Source organism: Electrona antarctica (genome assembly GCF_951216825.1).
Source record: "Electrona antarctica genome assembly, chromosome: 20".
In the NCBI taxonomy this organism is placed as follows: Eukaryota; Metazoa; Chordata; class Actinopteri; order Myctophiformes; family Myctophidae; genus Electrona; species Electrona antarctica.
Window position 1 is genome coordinate 23548774 of NC_136801.1, and position 24819 is coordinate 23573592.

Genomic DNA, 24819 nt, shown 5'->3' on the forward strand with positions numbered 1-24819 from the left:
ACGTGACAACGCCCGCCCACTTGGGACTGAACATTACTTTAATTTACTTTTCATGATGCCATTCATTCATTTATAGCAAATAAATCAAATTTATGATGATTTTGGAAAATAAATATTGTTGAGTATAGGCTCTATTTCATTGAGGATTTTACTTTAAGATTCATAGCTTGTTGTAGGCCTACATAAATAGAAAAAAAAATATGAGTAAGATTTTTGGGAAATAAATATTGAGTAGGTTTTGCTTCAAATTTCTGCATGGTTCTGGTTCAAGTTCAAGTGGGTTGCTTGTACTTGAACAGACAACCTAATCATAGACAATGACATAAAGGCGCCTAATGGCCTATACATTGATAATCAATGATTGATTGATTGATTGGCCCGCCCCCGTGTTTGCTTGTTAAATCCTGGTGCGTGTGAACTAAGCGCTTGATGCAAGTTCAAACACAAAATGGACTTTCAAAAGCCAGGTAATTTGCGGAAAAGTTAATTATTTTGGCTATTATCCTTTTGATAAAGAAACGCGATAATTCAATATAATATTAGGTCTTAACCTTGAATCGAGCTAGCCCAAAGTTTGAACTCTCGTATGTATTTATAGATTCTGACATTTTCAATCGATAAATACATCTACGAGAGTTCAACATTTGGGCTAGAAATCGAGCTAGCATGCATATTTGATCAAATCTGACTTTTACTTTCATACTTTAGAGTGTCAATATCGATAACATACATACTACTTCTTGATCAAATGCTTATTAATTTGGTTGACCAAACCTAGAATCGGAACAAGTCCATGTGGCTGGTATTATAGTTAACTTAAGGCTGTGGATGGACTTCGAGCAATCTATTAAATGGGACCACCTTTCTGTTTTGTGCTGCAGTAAAGATAATTTCTGATCTGCATGTGAAATATGCAGAGAAGCCGTGGATTGAAACCGTCCGTCTTGTCCGCAGATGCATGGTAAGGCAAACAACATGGAGCATATCGACGACCATTGCAGGGAAATGTTGAAATATTAATGTAGTTTCATTCCTCACAAGCCACCAATTAGCCAGGCCTAAGGGAAATGATGGGTTGGTTTGAATCGAAGGTGCCTTAATAGTTTGTGCATCCGTAGATGTTTTATTAACAGGGTTAGTTTAATAGTTTTATTGTTTGTGTGAATAAAAGTATATTTTATGAATGGCTAGCTGTGGAAGGGTCATATCTTTCATAGACTGATATACATAGTTTACTGCCATGCATGAGGATAATGCATTGTGATGCATTAGGAATGAGAACATTAAACCCTTAGTCATAACAGCAACCTCTCTAGAGATTTGACCCTTGTATATGCTACTCATTTATGTTGTTGGATAGGATTCAATTGTGATGTTTAGTAAAATAAGTTATTATATTATTTGACATTTTCGGGTGGCAGTTTGGGTCCAGGTCGAGGCAATATTGAAACTTCTAGCAATGCCTCATCCTGTCATACATTTGTTTGGATCAATTCAAAATGAAGTGCAAGGTATGAGGTTAGCCCCTCTCGGAACCCTACGTTAAAGTTTTCTGGGGTCCAAAGGAGCTCAACCCGGGGGGTCCGGAGACGGGCTAGGTATGAGGTTAGAACTGGGGTCTTCAAGATCCCCTTAGCTGAGAGAGAGATAGACTTGTTAAGTTGTTCATGTGCATTTTCAAACATTTGATTTAACCACTTGAAACGTCAATACTTGGTAAACTTGACTCTTCAGTCTGTACTTGGTCTGCTCTTTTTCTCCCCCTCAAAACTTTTTGCCAAAAATAGCTGATGTACAAGCTTATTGAGCTTGGAAGTTGTGCTTGGCAGTGGTCTGTCTCAAGGGGCTGGAAGAGGAGTTGGGTATACTGGACAGAATGTGTAGTTATGTGTGGTCCTCCAGGGGATACAGAAGAGGAGTTGGGTATACTGGACAGAATGTGTAGTTATGTGTGGTCCTCCAGGGGATACAGAAGAGGAGTTGGGTATACTGGACAGAATGTGTAGTTATGTGTGGTCCTCCAGGGGATACAGAAGCTGGCCAGGCCATACAGCCGTCTGTCTGCCAGAAGTAGTGCTCAGTATTCAGCTATGGAACTTCCCCCAGGGTAGGCATAACAAAGCTTTCCTTAACCCAACTTAACTTGACCTGAGGCCGATTCTACAAATGCCAGTAGTTCTCAAAACTTTAGAGCTCTGAGCTCTTCTTGGGATGACATGCAATTCACAAAATACATTGTGTTTTCTCAGCAGACCAAAATGTATACTGATTGCATAAATGATGATTCCTGTGTTTAACAGCATTATTTGCCCCACAGTGCAAAGCATCCAAAGGTCAATCACTGCTATTCCCACCCAGGAATTACTGCTTCACAAATTGTAGTCGTGTCGCACAGCAGGATGCCTTAATGCTGCTCTGTGGTATGTGCATCCCCTACCGATAAACAAGGGCAATTACTATTGTAAGCTGTTTAAAAACAAGCACCATGGTGACTCAGAGCCCTCTGCATGTCGCACCGGGTGTCATATGGCTAGTGCTGTAATCCTTCCCACAGCTGACCCCAGTTCGGGTCTGCCTCTGGGCTTTTAGCTGCCAGTCATATCCAAATCTGTCTCCCATCTCTGCCCTCTGTTCACCGTCCAGTAAAAATCTCACCCACCATCCGCTGCCCTTGTCTATTGAAACTTCATCACACAATAGCCAAATGCGAGACAAACCTAGTGACTGCTGGCACGCTGTTTTGGTATCATGCCAAGTAGGTACTAGTAAGCCTTGCTGTGCCCTGAGGCCCATAGGACAGGAGCCTATCTTCCTTAGCGTGAGGAAACTTGATGTACAAGTACACCCCTTAGCTTAGACTAAGACAACATGATGCTAGGGTGCACCATGTCGCAGTGACTTAACCCATCCAACCCTTGATGCTGAGTAACCTCGCCTCACCAGGCTTTCCACCACCTCGGAGGAAAGCCTGGTCTCTGTTTCAAAAGTCTGTATGATCCGGTCGGGAGCGGATGATATTGTTACGTCATGTTGTAGTATTGTTTTGTAGTCTACAGGCAGGAACAACAAACCCGAACTTCCTTTTCCCTCAAACTGATTTTTCTCAATAAAAGCTCTCGTAGCCTGTAGCTTTTATTGAGAAAAATCGGTTTGAGGGAAAAGGAAGTTGCCGCCCGTTGTTCCTGCCTGTCGACTATCATCTGCTCCCGACAGATCATACCTAAATTAAATGGTGCCCAGGCTAGATGCTGAGTGGCCTGCCCCTCCCAGTCTCAGAGTGGACACTCTAATCATAAGGGCTACTGAGCTGGTGAAGAGGTGGTGGTTGTTTATTTGTACCTAGCAACAGATTGTTGTAATAATTAATTGGCTCTCCAGATAAAAGACATAATCCTGCACGGGAAAAGCCACCAGAATGCAGAAGTGAGAATCATGTGTATAAGGTGGAGGGTTGAGCAGATGTTGACACTCAGCCCCCTCAGCATCAAGCCAGAGGGTTGAAATATGCTGGTAGGAAGAACATGTGAAGCAAATGCATGCAGAGTATATTTATTGGTCAATGAAACCCTGCATATTGTGCACTTCATTTTCATGCTCACAAAAAAAGTCTCTTACCTAAAATGGTCTGATGTACTGAAAAGGGAAAAGACTCCCTCACACTGTCTTCAAATGTAGTTAAAAGGCTTTTGGAAATCACAACGTTTCGGTCCATAAGACCATTTGAAGACCACAGTGTTTACTTATTTCAGGCCGAAATATCACATGTTGTAGTTTGAAAGGAATAGTTCACCCAAAAGGAGTAGTTCACCCAAACAATGATGTATTATCTATCGATTACACATGCCATGAAGCCTTGAATTCATGGAGATTGTTTAGTTTTTGTCTCATTTGTGTCAGCCTTCTGATTGGGCCCTGACTGACTAAGCCGCAGGCTCTTTCTTCCTTGTTCAGCCCTGGTTCCGCCTTGGTTATGTTGAATTTGCTAACATTTTTTTTTGGAAAAAACTAAAAAACAAACATGATATGCCCAGTCACCATGCTGCACCTGTGATGTTCCTTTTTACTGACACAAGTTTAAAATAAGAATAAGAGTGCACAGAATATCAATATGAAGCAACTGAAAAACATGTTATTTCAATGGTAGTGGATGGAGAGAGAGGATTTTTGTCCAACCATGAAACGACAACCAATGGGTGCGAAGAGGGGCACATTGTGTAACTGATTAGAAAATAAGCCAATGTTTCCTTAACGACTTGGAATATGATCCACTCTGTATTGTAGGAAAGATCCAGAGATCAATCCAAACCCTGCGAGCCTCTGAGTAGATGTCTGGAACGACTTCATGAAACTTTAACTGGTAAATTGATATGAGAAATATTATGTTGAACATTGTCACACCATCACTAATGTTGGGTACATTTTTACCCGATATAATACATTCCATAATGCCTGAAGAAGGTCTGGAGGGACGGAAACGTTGCATTATTAAAAACATTAAAAAAAGAAGAAGAAAAGGCTGGGAACTGCTCCTTTGGTCCACCCATTCCTGAGGCAAGCGAGAATGGTCCAGTGAAGGCACAGTAATTAGCCCTTCACTAAATCCCACCCCAAAAAGCGATTGTCCAATGCCAATCCAAATAGTTTAGCAACGGTTGCTATGCAGGTCAAGCTTTCTTCGCTGCTAACGTGCCTATTGGACAAGGATGGGTTGGGGAGGGACTTAGTGAAGGGCTAATTGCATAAACTGCCTTTTTGAGTGGTGTAAACCACTCCTACGACTGGCTTTGGTAGTTTACGTGTCTGTCTGTCTGTGCTAAAAAAATTAGCATGGTTGCTATGGTCACCCAGTTCACCCGGGTGTGATTTAATTACGTCAGACATTACGTCAGACCACAGCTGATCAGGCTATATAAGACCTTACACCACTCAGTTCACACGGGTGTGATTTTTTTCATCACTAACGATGGGTGAAAATCACCCAAAGACCTGCCTGTAGAAAAAACAGGGATGGGGTAGGGAGACAAACCTACCTTCCAGGTTCCAGTACATGGAATCCTGAAGGTACCCAAGGACACACCCACATCAACGCCATTATGAAAATCACATAATTACAATGTTAAATTCACACAACGTTGGTCTTCTAGGGTTAATGAATAATTCTATGTTGCCCTTTGAAATGCATGTCGACGTCATGTATCATATTCATTGTATACTGTTAGTGTTATTAATAACTGTTATAGTGTTATTAATAGCCTATCTGTGAATAATCTAAATGTATCATTTCTAGTGAATTCCGTGAACACCATGATGTCTCGTCTGGAATTGATTGCAAAACAAACGGGGTACAAAAATCTACTGCTTCTCTCTCTCTCTCTCTCTCCCCCCCCCCCCACCCCTAATTATAGTATGTATTAAAATAATGAATACAATTTGCCTATTGATTTAAAAAAATATCACATTTTAGTTGATTTTTATCAGTCTTAAAGGCCGCTCACCATAACTATGAGCACCATAACTATAAAAATGTAGTTTTAAAATGTGTTCTAAGTCAAGTGGATGGCAGAGTTCACACCAACTATACAAGGTTAACAATATACTTACCCAGTGTCGACAGTCTTTAAACCATATGCCAATATAGCCCGCTCTTATTATAATCCAATAGTAATGTCACAGTGAACACGGTAGCATAATGTTTTTGTCCTCTGCTCTGCAGAATGGGCTTCCACTTCACTGAAGCCACGTGCTACCTGACGGCTGACATGTTCTACATGGAGGTCTTGTTGCTACCGGCGGGTCGGGTGCAAGACGTCAAGCTAGCACTGTGTGGAGAGGCCCCGGAGGTAAGGAACATTCTGACACTCAGGGCTGGACTGATGGGACATACATTCAGCCCTGCTGACATCTTCACCCAGACCAGCCCACCACAACCGGGCGCAAAGCGAACATAGAATATCTACAAGCCTGCGCGACCCGTGTTGTGGGTCGTTTGTGGATTGTTTGGGTAGGACTCCTGGGCCATAGTAGCCTGTTATTGGGCTACTACTATTCAGATGATAGACAAGCCGGTGCTACTGAAAGATTGGTCCTCTCCACTTAGTGGCTGCCCAGCTCAAAAATGGGTGAGTGGTTAAGCGATTACCACCGCGGCATGACGTCATGTAGGTGGTCACCTTATCACCTACAACTGGAGTATTAAAGCTATAAGCAATAATATGTCGAAATGTTAATGACCTTTTATTTATTTTTTAATTCAGACAGTCGGCAATGGGTAGAACGCTCCCAAAAAATAAATTAGTCTCTGTGACACATCTAGGGGCCACATTCTGTATTCAAAGATTTTCCTAGAAGCTTTGTCATTGGTCGATTTGCCTGTCTGCTTCCTAATTGGTTAGTCGACAGGGTTTTTTTTCCCGACCAATTGGTCTTCACTGAAAACTGGACTATGAATTGAATAGGCCTTTAGAGGCCAGCCAATCATGAAAATCTAGCCAGCTACTAGACCACGTGACTAGACTAGAAAGTCAGACCATTGATCAGCTCTGCAAACTGGCCCACATATGCCCAATCCACCCCTGAACACTGTGTGGAGAGACCCCAGTGTTAGGGGCTCTTTGTTCTGTCAAAATGAACATTCTAACACAGGCCAGGGGTCTTCAACATTTGTCCAGGCCAAGGACCCCTTAGCTGATAGGGATGAAGCAAGGACGGTCCCCCACTATATACTGTGTAAAATTGTGTTGCAGAATAACCTTTTTAATGCATGGTTTGACAGCACTGTCATGATGGATTCATGTGAATGTGTATTTTCAGACATTTAACCACTTAAACCTCAATACTTGACTGGTACTTGGTCTGCTCTTATTCCACACTACAGTCTACTAGTCTACACCAAACCTCTTTGCCGTAAGTAGCAGATCTACAAGCTCACAACTCGCAGCACGAGGCGCTGTGAGCTTGTAGATCGGCTACTTTCGACTAATGTTCCATGTTCCCCTCAGAATGGGGATGACGGGGTTCAAGTGGTTAATGTAAAAATCACTAAAGATTGAAGATCCCTGTAACAGTTGACTTATTCCTCCCATCATATTACACCATGACACTGACCAAGTTGAATTGCTTTTGCAGTCTAATGAGTCCCTACTTCAGTTGCTGAGGTAAGCTGTATTGTGTGAACATTCTAAAATGTCTTTCTATTATTAATTTCACTGTGTGCAATATCATTTCAGTATTTATTTATTTTAGCCCCACTATAGTGGCAGGGCTGCGCTCATTCTAAATAATGCACGGCTTGTGCTTACTAACAACTGTGGACATTTGTTTTGTACTTAAAGTACCGCGACGGAGGCACGCCGATTCACGCAAACTTGAGCCTTATTTGTGAAGCACCACCGATCGAGCTAAAGCGAGCGAGTTGCCATGCCGAACGTTGTGAAGTTCGATTGAGCCGACTCGGCGCCGTTCGAATTGCAACCCGATAGGTAAATCATGTTCTGGTGAGAGCGTTTGCCCCGACTGCTACTGGCCAATCACAGCGTGTCCTTGTGTGCAAGGACTCTGCAAGGGCCAATCGCAGTGCATGTTTACACAAGCCGTGTAGAGTTTTGAATGGCGTCGCTCTGTCTCCTAAATGCGTAATTCACTGATTGTGGTTAATGCTGGCAGTTAAGGCATGGCGAACGATGGAGCCCGTAGTGTGTTCATTGTTTCCTTTTCACCACTTCAACAGGACAAAGGATTTTGTGGAATTCTCCCTGAAGTTGGCGGACCTTTCTAACCTCTATGGCCTCTTTAGAGACAAGTAATGCCTCTGAACTTTTCTTTGCTTTTAATTAGGGTTGTTGGTTGATCAATAGTATCAATATTACCGGTATATCCATATCATTAGACTGGATATTGTTTGTGATTTTGAATATTGTACTATTGTGGATATGGCATCTGGCAAGTGTTCTATAACATTACAAATATCGGATCGGCTAGTGATGGGAGATTAATCGGCAAACACATCGGTATCGGCCGATTCTAGTTTTTAGATTCATCGGCATCTGTTCGATTAATCAATCAGACCGATTAATTAATCGGTCCGATTAATCAGTCTGTCTTTACAGATAAACAAGCCCAAAGTAACAGCTTGAACAGATCTACAAGCTCACAATATTAAATATAAAGGTATTAAAGTTAAATCTGACTTGCCTAAGGCTGCAGTGCAGACACCCTGTTACATGTATTTTTCAGAATGGACAACATTATTATATATTTTTTTAATACAGAATGAGATCATATCCACATCGGTAATATCGGTTATCGGCCATAACAGCAATAAATTATATTGGATATCTATATCCAATATAAGTTAATTAGAATGTTTTACCCCCCAGTGAAAGAAAGATGAAATTATTTGCTTCCCTACAATTGCTGGGGAAGGACTTGCAGAAAATATCACATTTGCCAAGGTGAGTAAAATACAATTAATAGGCCTAAAATCGATGTTGTATATAATCCAACACTATAATATAATCCAACACTATCTCTCCTGTATTTCAGGGCGATCAAGGAGAGTGACCCCCTGGTGGACACTGTTCTCAATGGCAGGATTGGGTATCTGAAGGCAGGAAAAGGAGGTTCATATACCGTAATCTAGAGAACACTGTTTGTAGATATGACATTTTCACTAGTTTGGGTCGCGGGCAAACGTCTAACTTCTCTTTTGGGCCTTGACCTGAAAAGTTTGGGAACCACTGGTCTAGAACATAAATATCCTGGTCTTCAACTGTCTTGTCTTAATACAAAGAAATATAAATATCTTGGTCTTCAACTGTCTTGTCTTAATACAAAGAAATATAAATATCTTGGTCTTCAACTGTCTTGTCTTAATACAAATACATACTGTATGGTGTATACATTCCCCCAGATGTTCCAGTTACTATCCTGTTCTACATCAGCCCTTCTGACATTTTGAAATCTCCCAAATCCAGTAAGTTCTCCAATGTTTAAGCACATACTACTAACTCATATATCTCACAGTCTAAACGCCCGTCTCATTAAGGGCCTCTCTCACAAACCGTTCTGTATCCGTTGATTTTATATTTGAAAGAATGTCTGTAGTCCAGGACCGCTCTGCCTGAAGTACAGATAAAATGTCTGGCTTTAATAAATCAGTTTGACCAGATGAAGAGCCTTGGCTCGAAACGTCGTCATAAATAAACCTTTTGGAGCATATGAGTGTGCGGCTTCCCTTCTCTTTTCCTATGTCACTTTTTGAACCCAGCACCTCCACAAAGTGATGTGCGTATTTTACTATAGTTTCTGGCCTTAATAAGGACATTGGTTGTACTTGGAGATAATGACCCCTTACATTTGTAGGCTACTAAACACACATTGTTCTTTGAAGCTGTTGCGGCGATGAGGGCGGTTGGCCGGACAGCCCAGGTGCTGGTCGGGCCCAGTGATGCCAGCCACAATCTTCAGATGGCGTCGGTGATGCCACAGCCACCTGAACTGGATCCTCAGGGGTAAAGGTGGTTCTCTACAGTGGTGGAATGAGTACTTGAATTTTTTTACTTAAGTAAATGTACCAGAATTCAAAATGTACTTGAGTAAAACTACTACTAGTATTGGTATAAAAAAATTACTTGAAGTACCAAAAGTAGAAAGTACTAATTTTGCAGATTGTAGAATGTCCCATTTCGCAAGTTTTCAAAAACGTTTTAAAATGGCATATCTACTGTCATCGCGACACATTGTGAGCTTGTCTATTTTCAAATGGCCGAAATGTAAGTGGTTATTGTACGTTTTGTAATAAAAATCTACAAAGTAACTAAAGTTTTCAAATAAATGTACTGTAAGGGGGATAAAAGTACAATATTTGGATCCGAGATCGATATAATGGAGTAGAAGTAAAAGTATTGGAAATACTCAAGTAAAGTACAAATGCCTCAAATTGTACTTAAATACGGTACTTCTATGATTCCATTGAAGACATACTGGCTTCTAGTTCTAGTGAATCCATGTATAGCAGTATATGTATGCGTGTGTGTGTTTTGCAGTCTTCCAGTGATGTACCCTGTGAGTGAGATCCCCCACGAGACACTGCCAGCCTGTTTCCTGCTCAAGCTTCAGCCACCACTTCCACTCTTCCTCTCTTTTGTAAACAATCTCCGCCAAATTACAGGTCTGGTAACCTTGCACTGTAGAAATGTCCACTAAAACGTCTAAAGAAAAGTGGATAATATGCAAGGTTTATTTTCTTTACAGATGTCCCCATGGTGTCTGGGAAAAGACTTTGCCGAAAATGTACATTCATGCTTTTCGGAATTGCACAGCATGACCACATGTTGTTCTTTTGTATTGTTGGCCGTTGAGCAATTCAAGGGCATTTAGGTGCATAGACTCATTGGCGGCACTTTAACCTAGTCTGGCGAGCATCTTTGACTGCCTTTTTTCTTTTTTTGTTGGGACAACATGACTGCCAGTCTTGCATTGGCTTCATGATATTGCACACTAATCTCTTGCTGTGCTGGTATTCCATAGAGGTTGACATACCAGAGGTTCAACTGCAGTGGGCGCCCTTTCCCAAGATTCTGACGAGAGATTCATTCTGCACCAAGACTTGTGCAGAAACACTGGACAGCTCACAGGATGCAGTCTTTAAAGTGGTATGCAAGCTTCGAGAATAGAGAGGATTCGGATGTATTGTTGAGCCACACACAGATGTTTTAATTGTGCATACTGCAGATCTATGTGATAAAAAGGTGGGGGGAGGCCTGGGCCATGGCTCAGTGGTCCAGGCACCTTGGCTGGTAATCCAGTCTGGCAGTGTGCCGCGGGTTCGACTCCCGATCCCGACGGCCTTTACTGCATGTCTCCCCCCCATCTCTCTCCCCATTTCCTGTCAGCCTACTGTCTGTCCCTCCATAAAATATATAAAATAAAGGCGAAAGAAAAATGCATTATCTTTTGTATCCAGCATCTCCCCGGTGAAAGCGCACACAGCTATGTTCTCCCTGGCGGTGCCTGGGGGTCGGTTGACCTCAGAGGGACGGTGGTGGACACAGTTCCCTTCACCCATCCTGGCCACGTTCCTGCCCTGCTGGAGGTACTACGGCACCAGTGTGCCATCAACACTCTCCTGACCAGCTGCATGACGTCAACGTGGCCTTGTTCGGGTGAGATGTCGTATGTTCTGATGGCTATATTCTTCTGATCGGCTCACCCCAAAACACGCTCACTTTTTTAAAATTGTTTTTTTGCCGACCCCTTGCACCCAGCAGTTCTTAGTATTAATTTACGGTTGGGCATGGATTTAAGGAGGTTATGTTTAGGAATAAGGTTTGGTTTAGGCATACCAGTAGTTTTACTGAGGTTAAGGTTAGGAATAAAGTTAGATTTTGGCACATTTTTACTGAGGTTTAAGTTTAGGTATAAGGTTAGGTTTTGGCATAGTTTTAATAGGTTATGTTTAGGAATAAGATTAGGTTTAGGCATAGTTTTACTGAGGTTAGGAATAAGGTTTAGGCATAGTTTTTCTGAGGTTAGGAATAAAGTTTAGGTATAGTTTTTCTGAGGTTAGGAATAAGGTTTAGGCATAGTTTTTCTGAGGTTAGGAATAAGGTTTAGGCATAGCTTTTCTGAGGTTAGGAATAAGGTTGGGGCATAATCTTTCTGAGGTTACGTTTAGGATTAAGGTGAGTTTGAAGCTATTTTCAAAAGATTAATAAAATAAAACTCTTTGAAAACTTGTGAAATGGGACATTCTGCACAATATAGTTACTTTCTACTTTGGGTACTTTTTTATATAGTATAGAGTATTTGTACATTGCAGTATCGATACTTTTACTTAAGTAATACTGGTATTCATTCTATAATGTGCTCAAACATGTTCTTAGATGCGGTGTGTGACCTACACTTTGAAGTCCTTCCAGAGTCGCACAAGAGTTTCTCTGTGACCTTCTACCAACCTGACTTTGACTCCCTCGTAGTGTGTGAGTGATGATCAGTGGGTCACCCTGTGCAACATTGTTTTCTCACTCGTCAACAAACAAACCAACATACCGTATAAGTGTATACAGGGTATATCTGCACATTTCTAAAGTGACAATTTAATACCAAATTGGCCAAATTGTCAAATATTATAGAAAGATCACACCTGTGTGAAGTGAGGGGCGCTCTAATCAATTATTGACCTTATACCAACCTTGAAACATACCTTAGTTACGTCACTAAGAATTGTGGTCCCTTATTGGCCAAGGGTTTCCACCGACATACCGACAGCCGATTTGCTCAGACACATGACGAAAATTCTCCATTCATTGTCAATGGCATTTAATGTTTGTTAAGACAGATTACACTATAGCTGCTACAAGGTCACAATGCCTGGCAGTGTGCCCATTTTCACAATATTTATCCGTTTACTAAATGCAATGCCTACAATTCAAAGTGCTTGTCAGGGTGGGGATGGGGGTGCACGGTCTGAAAAGAGTACATTTATTGTAGTTAATTTATGGACCAGATTCTTGGACTTATTACTAGTATATCTCTCTGCAGTGTTGGTGAACATTGACGACAGTCATCATCTGACTTGCAGTGTGTTTGCAGCGGGCCTGCAGGATCCCTCTGTGAACGACTACATCTCCAGAGTTATGAGTCGGTATGTACAGTTACAGTATGGGCTTGAAATGTGTCTTTTCTCCGTCATTTATTTATTTGGATTTAGTGTTAAACGGTTTTGTAGTTGTAGTTATGCAACGGTAGTGAGCAGTGCTTTTCAAACGTGTTCATGTCAAGGACCCCCAGATTGATGTGTATTTTGCTACGGAGCCCCATCTGAAAATGTTGTTGTTCCTGGGACCCCCAGAAGAGGATTTGTACAAAAAAAAGAGATAATGTAAAAATGTCCAAACCCCGTTCAACATTTTCAATGTTAAAAAATGGCGCAGACATACAAGCTCTTGCAGAACTGCTATTTCTGAACGGCCAACGCTAAAATCTATGTTTTTTCCATTTGAATGGGTTATTACAGTATGATGATTACAGTGATGTCTGTTTCAGGCGTGTCTTCCGTTTATTAATTCCTTTATCACAATTGATTTCTTTGCAGCTGCATGTCCATCCCACTGACCATGAAAGCGTTGTGGGGTAAGCTGCAGGAGATCGCCACTCGACCGCCGCCTCCTCCTCCTCCCGTGTGTCCTCCGGCGGACCCAGAAGTTGAGGATGAGCATCGTGCAGCTCCCTCGCCCGTATACCATAATGTCAGCGGTTTTGTTGCCGAGCACCCAGCCACCTCCTCGTCTCCCGTATGCCACAACATCAGCACATCTGTTGTCGCAGAGTTGGACAACGATGGCGAAACGCAGCGAGCAACAGACAGCCCAGCAGCTCCTTCCGGCTCGCCCTGCTATGTCATGTCTGTAACCACGACGTCTCAGCCTGTTGTTGTTCCGCCAATCATCAATACAAGTCCTCCTGTCAACCCTTACACCTGTGTTCAGCTTCCTTTGGTAGTGTATTCACTCCCACAGGAGCGGGGGCCGCAGTGGGGGCCGCAGTGGGTGCCGCAGTGGGGGCCGCAGTTGCTCTGGAGGTAGAGCTGCTGATTTGGGGTATCGCACGGATAGGAAGCCTGATTTATACTTAGTTGCATGCTGGCGTTGAATGCCATAAAGAGCAGATTATGCAAAGCTCACAACGTGCCACAAATATGACGTGCTGCGAGCTTGTAGATCTGCCGTTCCCAAGCGCGTCACCGGCATGCGCGCAAGTATAAATCGGCCCTAGTTGCGAAGTGTCCTTGAGCAAGACACTTGACTCAATAGAACTGTAGTTCCCTTTTCCAGAAGTTGGCATTACCAATTTCCTGCACCTGGTCAGTTTCTCCCACAGATATTTCTCGTCACGGAATTAAGTTATGCACAAAGCCTATCCCCCTTTTTGAAACCAGCTCCTCGCCACTCGCCCAACACACTTCCACTTGGTTTGAGCATGGATATATAAATAATAGTAATGTGTATATATCTATGCTCAAACCGAGTGGAAGTGTGTAGGGCGAGTGGCGAGGAGCTAGTTTCAAAAAGGGCCTATTGGTCCCGGTGAGCAGGTTGGTGCCTGGTTGTGAATGGTTGAATGTACATGCACTTTGGACAAAGCTAGTATATGCAGTTTAGAGTTTACCATACATACGGGATAGGAAAGCACGGCACATGTTGTCAGAAGAGCCTTTAGTTCAAAGTGCATTATTTATAAGCCTTTTAAATTGTTGCTAATCTTATTTAGAGTTTGAATAAATAAATATATTGATTATGTATAGGATATTTCTGTTCATCCACCAGATTTGCACAATTGGCCTTTGACATGCAATCTTTTCTTTTGCAGTTGTCACTGGCCCAAAACTTCAGCCTTTTTTGGCACAAGATTATAGGCTCATTGTCTGCATTTAGAGTCAGTTGTGGTCTTTGCTGGCCTTTAAGGATTGCTGAGTAAGAGACACAACTTGGCATTTGAGCTGTAACACTAATATACTGTAAATTCTGACCTTTGATAGACCTAACAGTTGGGAGAACTTGAATCAGGAATCTGTTTAGCAAACTACTGTTCTGTATTTGTTGTTCACCCATTCAAATTGGGAAAGCATCTGTCATTTTAGCGGGTGGGGACCTCATGTCAAACCGTTACTTTCCCGCATTCAAATTTTAAAATGGCAAAAAGTACAAGATCGAGCTCAAACCGTGTCGTTTTGAACTTGCATATAAGACAGTATGCTACTTTTTATGCTTTTCTGCGTAGTATGCCCATGTATTGTAGCCATATGGGCATTAATTTTTTAGGAAGAACAAAAATTTTAAATATGGAGGATATTAGGTTTTGATTGAATACTTTGTCATAAGTGTAAACCGCATGACGTACAGTAAGACATTTAAGGCTGAAAGGATATAACGCAAACATGTCCTGGGGATGTTTTTCCATGGTTGTCCTATACGTTTCTGCCCGACGGCAACGATGTATAGCAACATAGGTTTTTCAGAAAAAAGCTGTTAGGATTTAGAATGGAGCCTGAGACCTAAATGGGTTAATGCACTTCTCACACTCTCATCCATCCATACTAGTAATCGGGGATGCAGAATGTACTCTATGGTACATAACATTCCAGTGAGGCAGAAATGGTTCCTTGTAAAGGGCCTTTGAGGCTTGGCATTTGACCCTGTGCAGACAGACTGCCAACGGCCTGGTTGATTGGTACCATGCGAGCCAATCAAACATTGTTAAAGATTAATGTATGCAGGAGGTTGCAAAAATTACATTCAAGTTTAAATGAGACATTTTTCTGGAATTGCAGCTTTTACAGATCCCCCCCCCCCCCCCCCCCCCCCCCAAATATATTGCCTTGATTTTACACTTTTCTTTTTATCCGTGATGTAATGAGTATAATAAAAGTATATTTGGCAGTTGACTCTTAATGTTATTCGAAAGTATTATTGTGATCCGTTTGCACTTTGATCACAAAACGGAAGGACAGATTAGTTTGTAAGATATATTTCCATGATCTGAAAAGCCTTAATACCGTAACACTTAAGTATAATCTAGACCAGTGGTTCTCAAAGTGGGGTCCTGTGCGGTCCCCATCCCCGTGTGACCCACTCACCATGGTGGAAAGTAACTACAGTAAGTAAGTACGTTTACTTAAGCACAATTTTGAGGTACTTGTACTTGAGTATTTCCAATCTTCAATACTTCTCTCGTATACAAATATTGTACTTTTACTCCACTACATTCATTTGAAAACTTTAGTTACTTTGTAGATTTTGATTGTTACAAAACATTGTACACCACTTCAGCCCAATTAAGACCATTTGAAAATAGCCGATCTGCAGGCTCATGAGCTTGTAGATCTGATATTTTCAAAAGATTTTTACTCATTTGAAAACTTAAATGGGACATTCTGTATTGAGTACTTTTGGTACATTCATTACATTTTTATGCCAACACTTGTACTTTTATTTTGACTTTTACTATTTCTACATTGCAATATTGATACTTTAATGTGAATACTTTCCCACACATTTTTTAACACAATCTCTGGGGTAGGGTTCCTGATCCTGACACAAAACATTTTCAGATAGGGTTTTCTGCGGCCAAATATGGGGTGGTCCTTGACATGAAAATGTTGGGAGAACCGCTGATCTAGACATAACTGATGTTGGAGTTTTCTTGCGTGCATGGGGGGTTCTTCATCATTGCCATTTTTGTGGGTGTTTAGAGTGCTTTTGAGATAGATTTTGGTAGTAGGCCTGTGCACTTAAATAACCAGAAATCCTGTCTGTCTCTTGGTCTGCGGTCTCTTTAAATCCAGACGCACTGACTGACTGGACGTCCGTTTAGCACGCTCGCTCTCTCTCTCTCTCTCTCTCTCTCTCGTTCCCCTGGTCGAGCTGTGATTGCACGCACTCAACCTGATCAACAGCTGCTTGCCATTTAAGGGCGTTTTTAAGGAAAGTTTTCACGAAACCCCTCGAATCCGGATTTTTGTGAAGAATGCTGCTGCCCAGTCTAGTCTAGAGGATGCTGGGCAGCAATAAGCCTGCAGTTCTTCTGGAAGAAAAGCCAAAGTCTGGATTTTCGTGATGTGGAGAATTTCTCTCGACTTCAACTCAACATCTGGATTAACTATTTGGAGTCAACGGTCGCGCAACAATACTGCATGAACTCGGTCTTTATCTCCCCGTGGTGCTAAAGGACTGTCGCTTAATAGTCTGAAATCTGACTCCTTTTTGACAACCCAAATTATGTAGCATACAATAGATTATGTATTCTTTAAAATGGGTGCGAACAATGGAAAACAGTATGGAAGCGAGGGTAAGTTAACTTGTCATTTTTTGTTTCACGGAAACATCTGTTTTTCGTTTTCCTTAAAAAAAAGAGGAAAAAAACAAGGGGGGGAAAAAGAAAACCTAGCTCCATCTTCAAAGAATGTATTTTTCCGACAAAAATATATCGACTGATGATGGTCACGATTTATAACACGTAATTGTCCTGCATTCACTGATACCTCCTTGTACAGCCTATAGGCCTGCTATATCGTCCAAAACTGGACTATTATATAGTGTTCATATTTGGGAGTTGCCATATGCAGCTACATTTAAGTCAATACCACGTCAGAATTTGCATTCTGCTTTACATTTAAACCTAAGTTATTGTGAGGTCTAGCCTAGTACGTTCAGTGATGCAGTATTAAAGTTGCGGTGTTCAACACGTACATTTCTTACTTTAATATTATCTGTGTAGTAGTTTATTCATTTCTACAGTAATCATATATATTTCATCGCCACCACAGTATGTCCAAAATAACTATGGCCACATATTTCTGTATAAATAGCCCTAAACACCAGTGCATATCTTTGAGATGACTTAACCATGCATGTCTACTAGCTGACTTTAGATTAAATGACAACACCATTGTTTTTGACATGGCGGCCCAACCAACGCTATTCTTATCTTGATATGAGCTAATGCCAGAGGCTTGTTCACAATCCTTTCTCCACTTTTGGAACATTTGGATGCCATTTTGTGCTTTGTTGATCTTCAATGCAAACAGGGCTTTCATGTATAGTTTAGGTACTTCAGAAAGCATAAGTAGCAGACACTTTGAAACTAATTGCATGTGTGGGTCAATGCCATGCTTAAGCTTGTATATATGTGCCATGCACTGATTGTTCTGTATAGGCTTAGTATCTGAGCTGTAATGGCTCTCTGTATCTAAGGACAATCTTCCCTGGACCCAACTTAAAGACCCATTAGCTGAGAGAGAGATGAAGCAGGGACCCCCACTAAAGGGGCGGCGGTGGCTCAGGGGTAGAGTGGCTGGATGGTAACTGCAAGGTTGCCAGCTCGAACCCGGGCTCCCCCAGAGTTAGTGTCGAAGTGTCCTTGACCGAGACACTGAACCCCTAATTGCTCCTGATGTGCTGGTTGGTGCCTGCATGGTTTCCGCCGCCATCGGTGTATGAATGTGTGTGTGAATGGGTGAATGTAATGCACAATCTATGTAAAGTGCCTTGGATAAAGGCGCTATATAAATGTATATAACGCTGCAAATTAAGCTTACTTCATAGACCTTCATTGAATTGTTTGACAGCACTATCATATATGTTTTTTTTAACTTGTCTTTACTATTAGTATGTTGGCAGACACTATAAAACCACTTAAGCCCTCAATAGGATACTTTGTGAACTTGACCTTTGGCCTGTTTGGTCTGCTCTTTCTTTCCTCTCTACACCAAACCTCTTTGCTGTAAATGGCTCACGAAGCTTGTAGATCAGCGATTTGCACTTGCAGTAAAGTGAGGACCCCCAAAAAGAAGTCACGGACCCCCTGTTGAAGATCCCTGCTATGTAGGGCAATGCTGACGTATAGCTATACAATTCATCCAATGTATTAAATGTTCTACTGTGCCATCAAAATGTGGAATGCCAATACCAACACACATTGAAAAGAGTGACTCCTTTATACCCTCAAAAAGAGCACCTGTCTGCAATTTGTAACTATACTCTCTATCATACAGATTATAGAAGTTATATTGTATTAACGTACTATACCATATATGTGGTGTCAAGCTTATAATACTAACTAGGACTATGGTTCTAGAAAAGTCCACTCATATTTATGAGTGCTTAATATCAATTATTATACAGTGTTATGCATTATAGTCATTCTAGAATATCCAGGACGATTTACAGTCTGGACTGTATATTTGATTGGCATTCATAACTCTCTTGTTTATACAAGCAATCTAAATGTAATCAAAAGCCAGGGATTTGTTTCTCTCTCCACCATTGATAAATGAGGTAGCTATAGCTGAGTTGGATAGCTGCAGTCAGTGTGAGGTGAGCAGCTACAGCTTATTACACCATAGAGCATTTGCAGACCGCGGCCATGTTTCCATCAGAGTTTGGAAGCACTCGTTTTCAGTAAAGCAATGTCCTGCTGCCTCTTGCATTATGTGCTAATTCATAACAACAGGTGGTACGCAGGGGAGTTGAGTGATATCTAACGAGCACTTCCAAACTCCAGCACTTAGAAAAAGAATCACCTGCAAGGACAGAAAGTAGCTCATAACATAGTATACAGTGGATTTGTATGAAACAAACACTAGAAAGAGAATAATTCAGGATTTCCGTGCAGCTGCAATGTTGGTGAGTTTGACGTTGTTTTATACAATCAGATAGGACTTTTCTGTTTGGTTGAATGGGCTGTCTATGAGAAGTGGTTCCCAAACGTTTTCATGTCAAGGACCCCCATTTGAAAACATACGCCAGGGCCTATACTACCCTATAGGGACCAGGGCCTATACCCTATAGGGACCAGGGACTATACTACCCTATAGGGACCAGGGCCTATACTACCCTATAGGGACCAGGGCCTATACTACCCTATAGGGACCAGGGCCTATACTACCCTATAGGGACCAGGCCTATACTACCCTATAGGGACCAGGGCCTATACTACCCTATAGGGACCAGGGCCTATACTACCCTATAGGGACCAGGGCCTATACCACCCTATAGGGACCAGGGCCTATACCACCCTATAGGGACCAGGGCCTATACTACCCTATAGGGACCAGGGCCTATACTACCCTATAGGGACCAGGGCCTATACTACCCTATAGGGACCAGGGCCTATACTACCCTATAGGGACCAGGGCCTATACTACCCTATAGGGACCAGGGCCTATACTACCCTATAGGGACCAGGGCCTATACTACCCTATAGGGACCAGGGCCTATACTACCCTATAGGGACCAGGGCCTATACTACCCTATAGGGACCAGGGCCTATACTACCCTATAGGGACCAGGGCCTATACTACCCTATAGGGACCAGGGCCATTACCCTATAGGGACCAGGGCCTATACCCTATAGGGACCAGGGCCTATACTACCCTATAGGGACCAGGTCCTATACTACCCCATAGGGACCAGGGCCTATACTACCCTATAGGGACCAGGGCCTATACTACCCTATAGGGACCAGGGCCTATACTACCCTATAGGGACCAGGGCCTATACTACCCTATAGGGACCAGGGCCTATACTACCCTATAGGGACCAGGGCATATACCCTATAGGGACCAGGGCCTATACGCTATAGGGACCAGGGCCTATACTACCCTATAGGGACCAGGGCCTATACTACCCTATAGGGACCAGGGCCTATACCCTATATGGACCAGGGCCTATACTACCCTATAGGGACCAGGGCCTATACCCTATAGGGACCAGGGAGGGACCAGGGCCTTTACCCTATAGGGACCAGGGCCTATACTACCCTATAGGGACCAGGGCCTATACTACCCTATAGGGACCAGGGCCTATACTACCCTATAGGGACCAGGGCCTATACTACCCTATAGGGACCAGGGCTTATACTACCCTATAGGGACCCGCATAAGAGAAGATTTACACGTCTCTAGCAGTGATTCTCAGCCATTTTAATTTCAATGAATGCCCCGTGTGACATGCATTAGGCCTCGGACCCCCATTTAATGGCATTTCTGGGACCCCAATTTATATAGTAAAATCACTGTAAATGTAACTCTGAGAATGTACAAATGGAGCGGTTAGGGTTAATTTGGTTCAATTGGCAAACCACCGCCACCGCTCCAGCCCTTCTCTCTGTTTTTACTCACCACCGCTCAACGTTATTTCAGGTCATAAAGGTCATATAAACTGGTCATATAAGTGATATTACACTAATTGTATATCTGTTCTTGAGATGTTTAATATCCCCCAAAATCACGAAGGCTAACATGACCTTTGGGATACACAAATAAGTCAGTGTGTCCAAAAAACGTAGTTAATGCATTTTGCTTTGTAGGGCAGAGTACACCAAAGTCTGTACACCAAAAATAGCAGATCTACAAGCTCACAATGTGATGCGTTGTGAGCATGGCATGGTACTGTGATTTTTGGTGAATGTTCCCCCCAGAATAGCGATACTGGGGTTTAAGTGGTTAAACGCCAAGAGGATAAAAGTTATTTTCAGTCTGTCCTCATGGGAAACAGATCTTCTCTCCAGTTTTCCTCTTGACATACTGTATCTTTGGGGGGAAAGGTTTACATAATTATTTACGTACCGTTAATATGACAAAAGGTGCAATAAAGTAACAATGTAATTCAGTGGTGCTGTGGATGAAGAGGTTATTTACAGGGGTGAGCTGAGCCAAACATGTCTGAGAACATCTGCAATAGAGAGATAGCAGATGACATCCTAATGGCCTCTACAGCAGTGGTTCCCAAAGTGGGGTCCGGGGACCCCCAGGGGTACCTGAGGGAGTTCCAGGGGGTCCCCAGCTAAATGATAGTTTGGAACCAAATGGACCATTATGGGTCTGTAACTCAGAGAGTGTACAAATGGAACCAAATGGACCAGGCTCTGCCAGTGGGCCAAATGAGGCCAACTCCTTTCACCTGTGCAATTTCCAGCCTCTGCCTCAGCCAATTGAGGCTCAACCAATCAGGCTCTGCCAGTGGGCACAGGAACATACACAGATCTCCATGTGGGACACTGGCTGGCTGACAGTTAAAACGGGTGCTATGACAACATATATCATTAGGTTCCCAAGTTGCATCGTTCCCAAGTAGGCCGGTGGCCGACTGCGACGACGGGCACATACAGGTCTAGTTTCATAAATTAGAAAACAAAAAATCTTCACGTAGTAGTGAAAATAGCCAATCTGCAAGCTCACAACGTGGCACGAAGCTACGCGTTGTGAGCTTGTAGATCTGCTATTTTCACTAGTTTGGTTCCTGGGGAGACATCAATTTTCTCTTTTGGGTCACGGGCTAAAAGGTTTGGGAACCAGTGCTCTACAGCTCCCAGGTTTACACCTTTACACCTTTTACACGTGGTTGACAGGGACTGGAATGTCACTGAACTGTTTTAAGCATTATGTTATAATTTAGCTATTGGAAAATAGCAGATCTACAAGCTCATAGCGCGGCACCGCGAAAATGTAGTGCAAATCTTTGAATATATCTTCTTTCAGAGCGAACGTTTTTAACTCAAATCTTTGCTTCTGGGAGGGGGGTCCCTGGAACAACATATTTTCAGATGGGGGTCTGCGGCCAAATACAGATAATTCTGGGGGTCCTTGACATGAAAAAGGTTGAGCACCACTGACATAGAAACATAGGTTTTTCAGAAAACCGGCATGATTTAGAAGACATTTTGTAGAATCGTCCTCAGGTCTAACTAAATGGGTTAAAACTCTGCCTTTTATCACTCATGGAGTAATGTTGTTATCTAGATGGCTTCCTGCCTATCATCCCACATGAATCCAGCATCAGTTCTCCAATTTCTTGCTATAGATTTCTCACAGACATGGACTAATTGGACTATCCTATATAGATCACTGGGATTATTTTTTTCAAACTGAGTTTGCGGAATCATGACATTTGCATCTCAACGGTTAGCATGCCATTTTGTTTTAAACATTGGGGGCTTTTAACCCATTCTGGACGGGAACCCCTATTGGTGTTTTAAGCGTTACGTTATACTTTAGCTATTGAAAAATAGCAGATCTACAAGCTCATAGCGCGGCACCGAGTGCCGCGCTACAAGCTTGTAGGTCTGCTATTTTTTTTAAATCTTGAAAATGTGTTGCAAATCTTTGAATATATATTCTTTCAGAGCGTTTTTAACTCAAATCTTTGCTTCTGAGGGGTTCCTGGAATAACATATTTTCAGATGGGGGTCGGCGGCCAAATACATATAATGTGTGGGGGCAGTGGGGCCCTTGACATGTCAGGCCTAAATGGGTTAAACATCAATTTAAATATACCAAGTCTGTGGTGTTGCAGGAATGTGATAATACGTTGGAGCGTTGAAGAACACCAGAAAAGTCATGGTCCGACTCCGATCACACAAAGTTGAATATGATGTCAGAGGAGAGGAATTCACACATTCTGTCCCAGAGAAATGGAGGAAAACAAACATTCAAACAAACAATCATTGTTGATTTTGACAGCAAATTTTGATTTAGTTTTAGTCATAGACTTCTGAATAGAATCTCACTTAGTTGTAGTCATATTTTAGTCATCTGAAAGGTTTTAGGTTTAGTCTAGTTTTAGTGGAGTACATATTTTAGTTTTAGTCATAGTCTCTTGAATAGTTTCCTTTTAGTTTTAGTCACATTTTAGTCACCTGGAATGTTTTAGTGTTAGTCTAGTTTTAGTGGACTAAATATCATAAGATTTTAGTCGACTTACGATTTTAGTACAGTTGATTTGACAAAAGTATTTTGGCCGGCCTTGAGGCGTCGTAATGGCTGGGCTTACACTTGGTTGCATGCTGAAAATTAGCCGATCTACAAGCTCACAACGCGTCGCGCTGCGAAATAAATGAAAGGCCGCATGATGACTGGACGCCAGGGATGCGCCATGACGCTTATGGGTGGCAAATCTTGCACCGGAAGTTACATGAAACACATGGCAGTGGATGGAGACGGCTGGACCAGCTCTTAAACAAACACTATTTGAATGATTGCGACCTTTGTCATATAATCGGTTCAGGAATATATAAAGGAAGACATATCACAGGTTGTTTTATAATCACTTGCTTTTCGATGTGCACCAGTACATCATTTCATTGGGGCATCTATCTATCTAAACAGCGGCAGGTGTAGTTTCTGTCTCTGAGGTATCGCAATATTTGGTTGCCAGACAGGAAACGGTGGACAGTCTTGCGATACTTGGCACGTTCAGAAACGTACTTTGTGCTCTTTTATCTCTATAAAATGACAGTGTACAGTACAGTACACATTGAAAAGCAACACAGCAGGCAATAATGTGTTATTTGTCTTCCTTTAATTATTTTTCCAGAAGCGATTATTTTACACTGGTCTCAATCATTCAGAAATAGTGTTTGTTCATATGCTGCATGTCCACTCACTCAGCTCCATTGACTCCAGTCCAATGCATTCCACCAGAGTTTCAACGGCAGTTTGACACAGAGTGTGACGAATCTGCCGGCTGGAATTGCAGGGTAGAGAAAATTACATTGTCAACCCTTCCTTTCATTTGTTCCAATATCCAGGAAGCAATGTCAAGGCACACATGTTAATACTGCTCTACATGCCAAATACCGAAATATACTAACGTCACAGTTTGAATCATACTATCAAATAGTGCATAGTAATGGAGCTAACGCACTCATCCTGACCAGTGTTGCCATGTCCGCTTATAATAAGTGAATTTAAGCTTAGGCTATTTGTCTGTAAAGTTGCTTGTACATATTGGTAGGACTTGCAGGTTTTGAAATTATTCTTTAAACCAGTGGATCTAAAATGTTTTGTGCCAGGGAGCCCTATAGCTGTACCAGAGTTGCGCTATTAGAATGTTTCAAAAATCTTCCAAATACTCCACATTTTGTTTTATCATTATTAGTTCATATATATATATATATTTTTTTTAAATAGCAGATCTACAAGCTCACAGTTGTGAGCTATGTAGATTTATACAATACATAAAGTGCTCATGTGGCCTATAGCGGCTAGCCACTTCTTTTGGGCTTGTTTTCCTTGACCTGGTTGCTTACAGTGGTTACAACCGGCTGCGATTGAACTGCAAAGTCCACCAGCACATCTGTTTTCAGGTCCTCCTACTCAACGATTAATTACACATTGTTTCACAAATATGCAGCAAATCTCCTCCAACACTTATATAAGCACAGGAAGCGGCAGGAACCTTTCACAAGGTTGTTTTCCATAGAATTCACAGACAAACAAGATGCAGACACTTGGTGTAACTCCCAAGTTAAATGGACTTTTAT

General features: G+C 42.1%; 2 protein-coding genes across 2 annotated transcripts in view; both read left to right on the forward strand.

Moving 5' to 3' along the window:
• The first annotated feature begins 4 nt into the window (after positions 1-4).
• On the forward strand, positions 5-14297 carry med1l (mediator complex subunit 1-like). Its single transcript, XM_079489542.1, has 17 exons — positions 5-467; positions 882-961; positions 4282-4357; positions 5288-5342; positions 5714-5840; positions 7126-7154; positions 7727-7798; positions 8376-8450; positions 8542-8618; positions 8909-8971; positions 9389-9509; positions 10044-10168; positions 10528-10652; positions 10964-11162; positions 11883-11978; positions 12541-12643; positions 13094-14297. Exons 1-17 carry the CDS (start codon positions 449-451, stop codon positions 13581-13583), a joined length of 1932 nt encoding a protein of 643 aa, XP_079345668.1. The 5' UTR covers positions 5-448; the 3' UTR covers positions 13584-14297.
• A 2251-nt stretch (positions 14298-16548) lies between these two features.
• The window catches only part of LOC306913018 (F-box/LRR-repeat protein 7), a gene marked incomplete at its 3' end in the record, with an annotated part of 47861 nt that continues 39590 nt past the window's right edge, over positions 16549-24819 (forward strand). Inside the window, exon 1 of the mRNA XM_079489515.1 lies at positions 16549-16845. Coding sequence (XP_079345641.1) covers positions 16809-16845 — 37 coding nt within the window. The 5' untranslated portion in view covers positions 16549-16808. The remainder of the gene's footprint in view (positions 16846-24819) is intronic.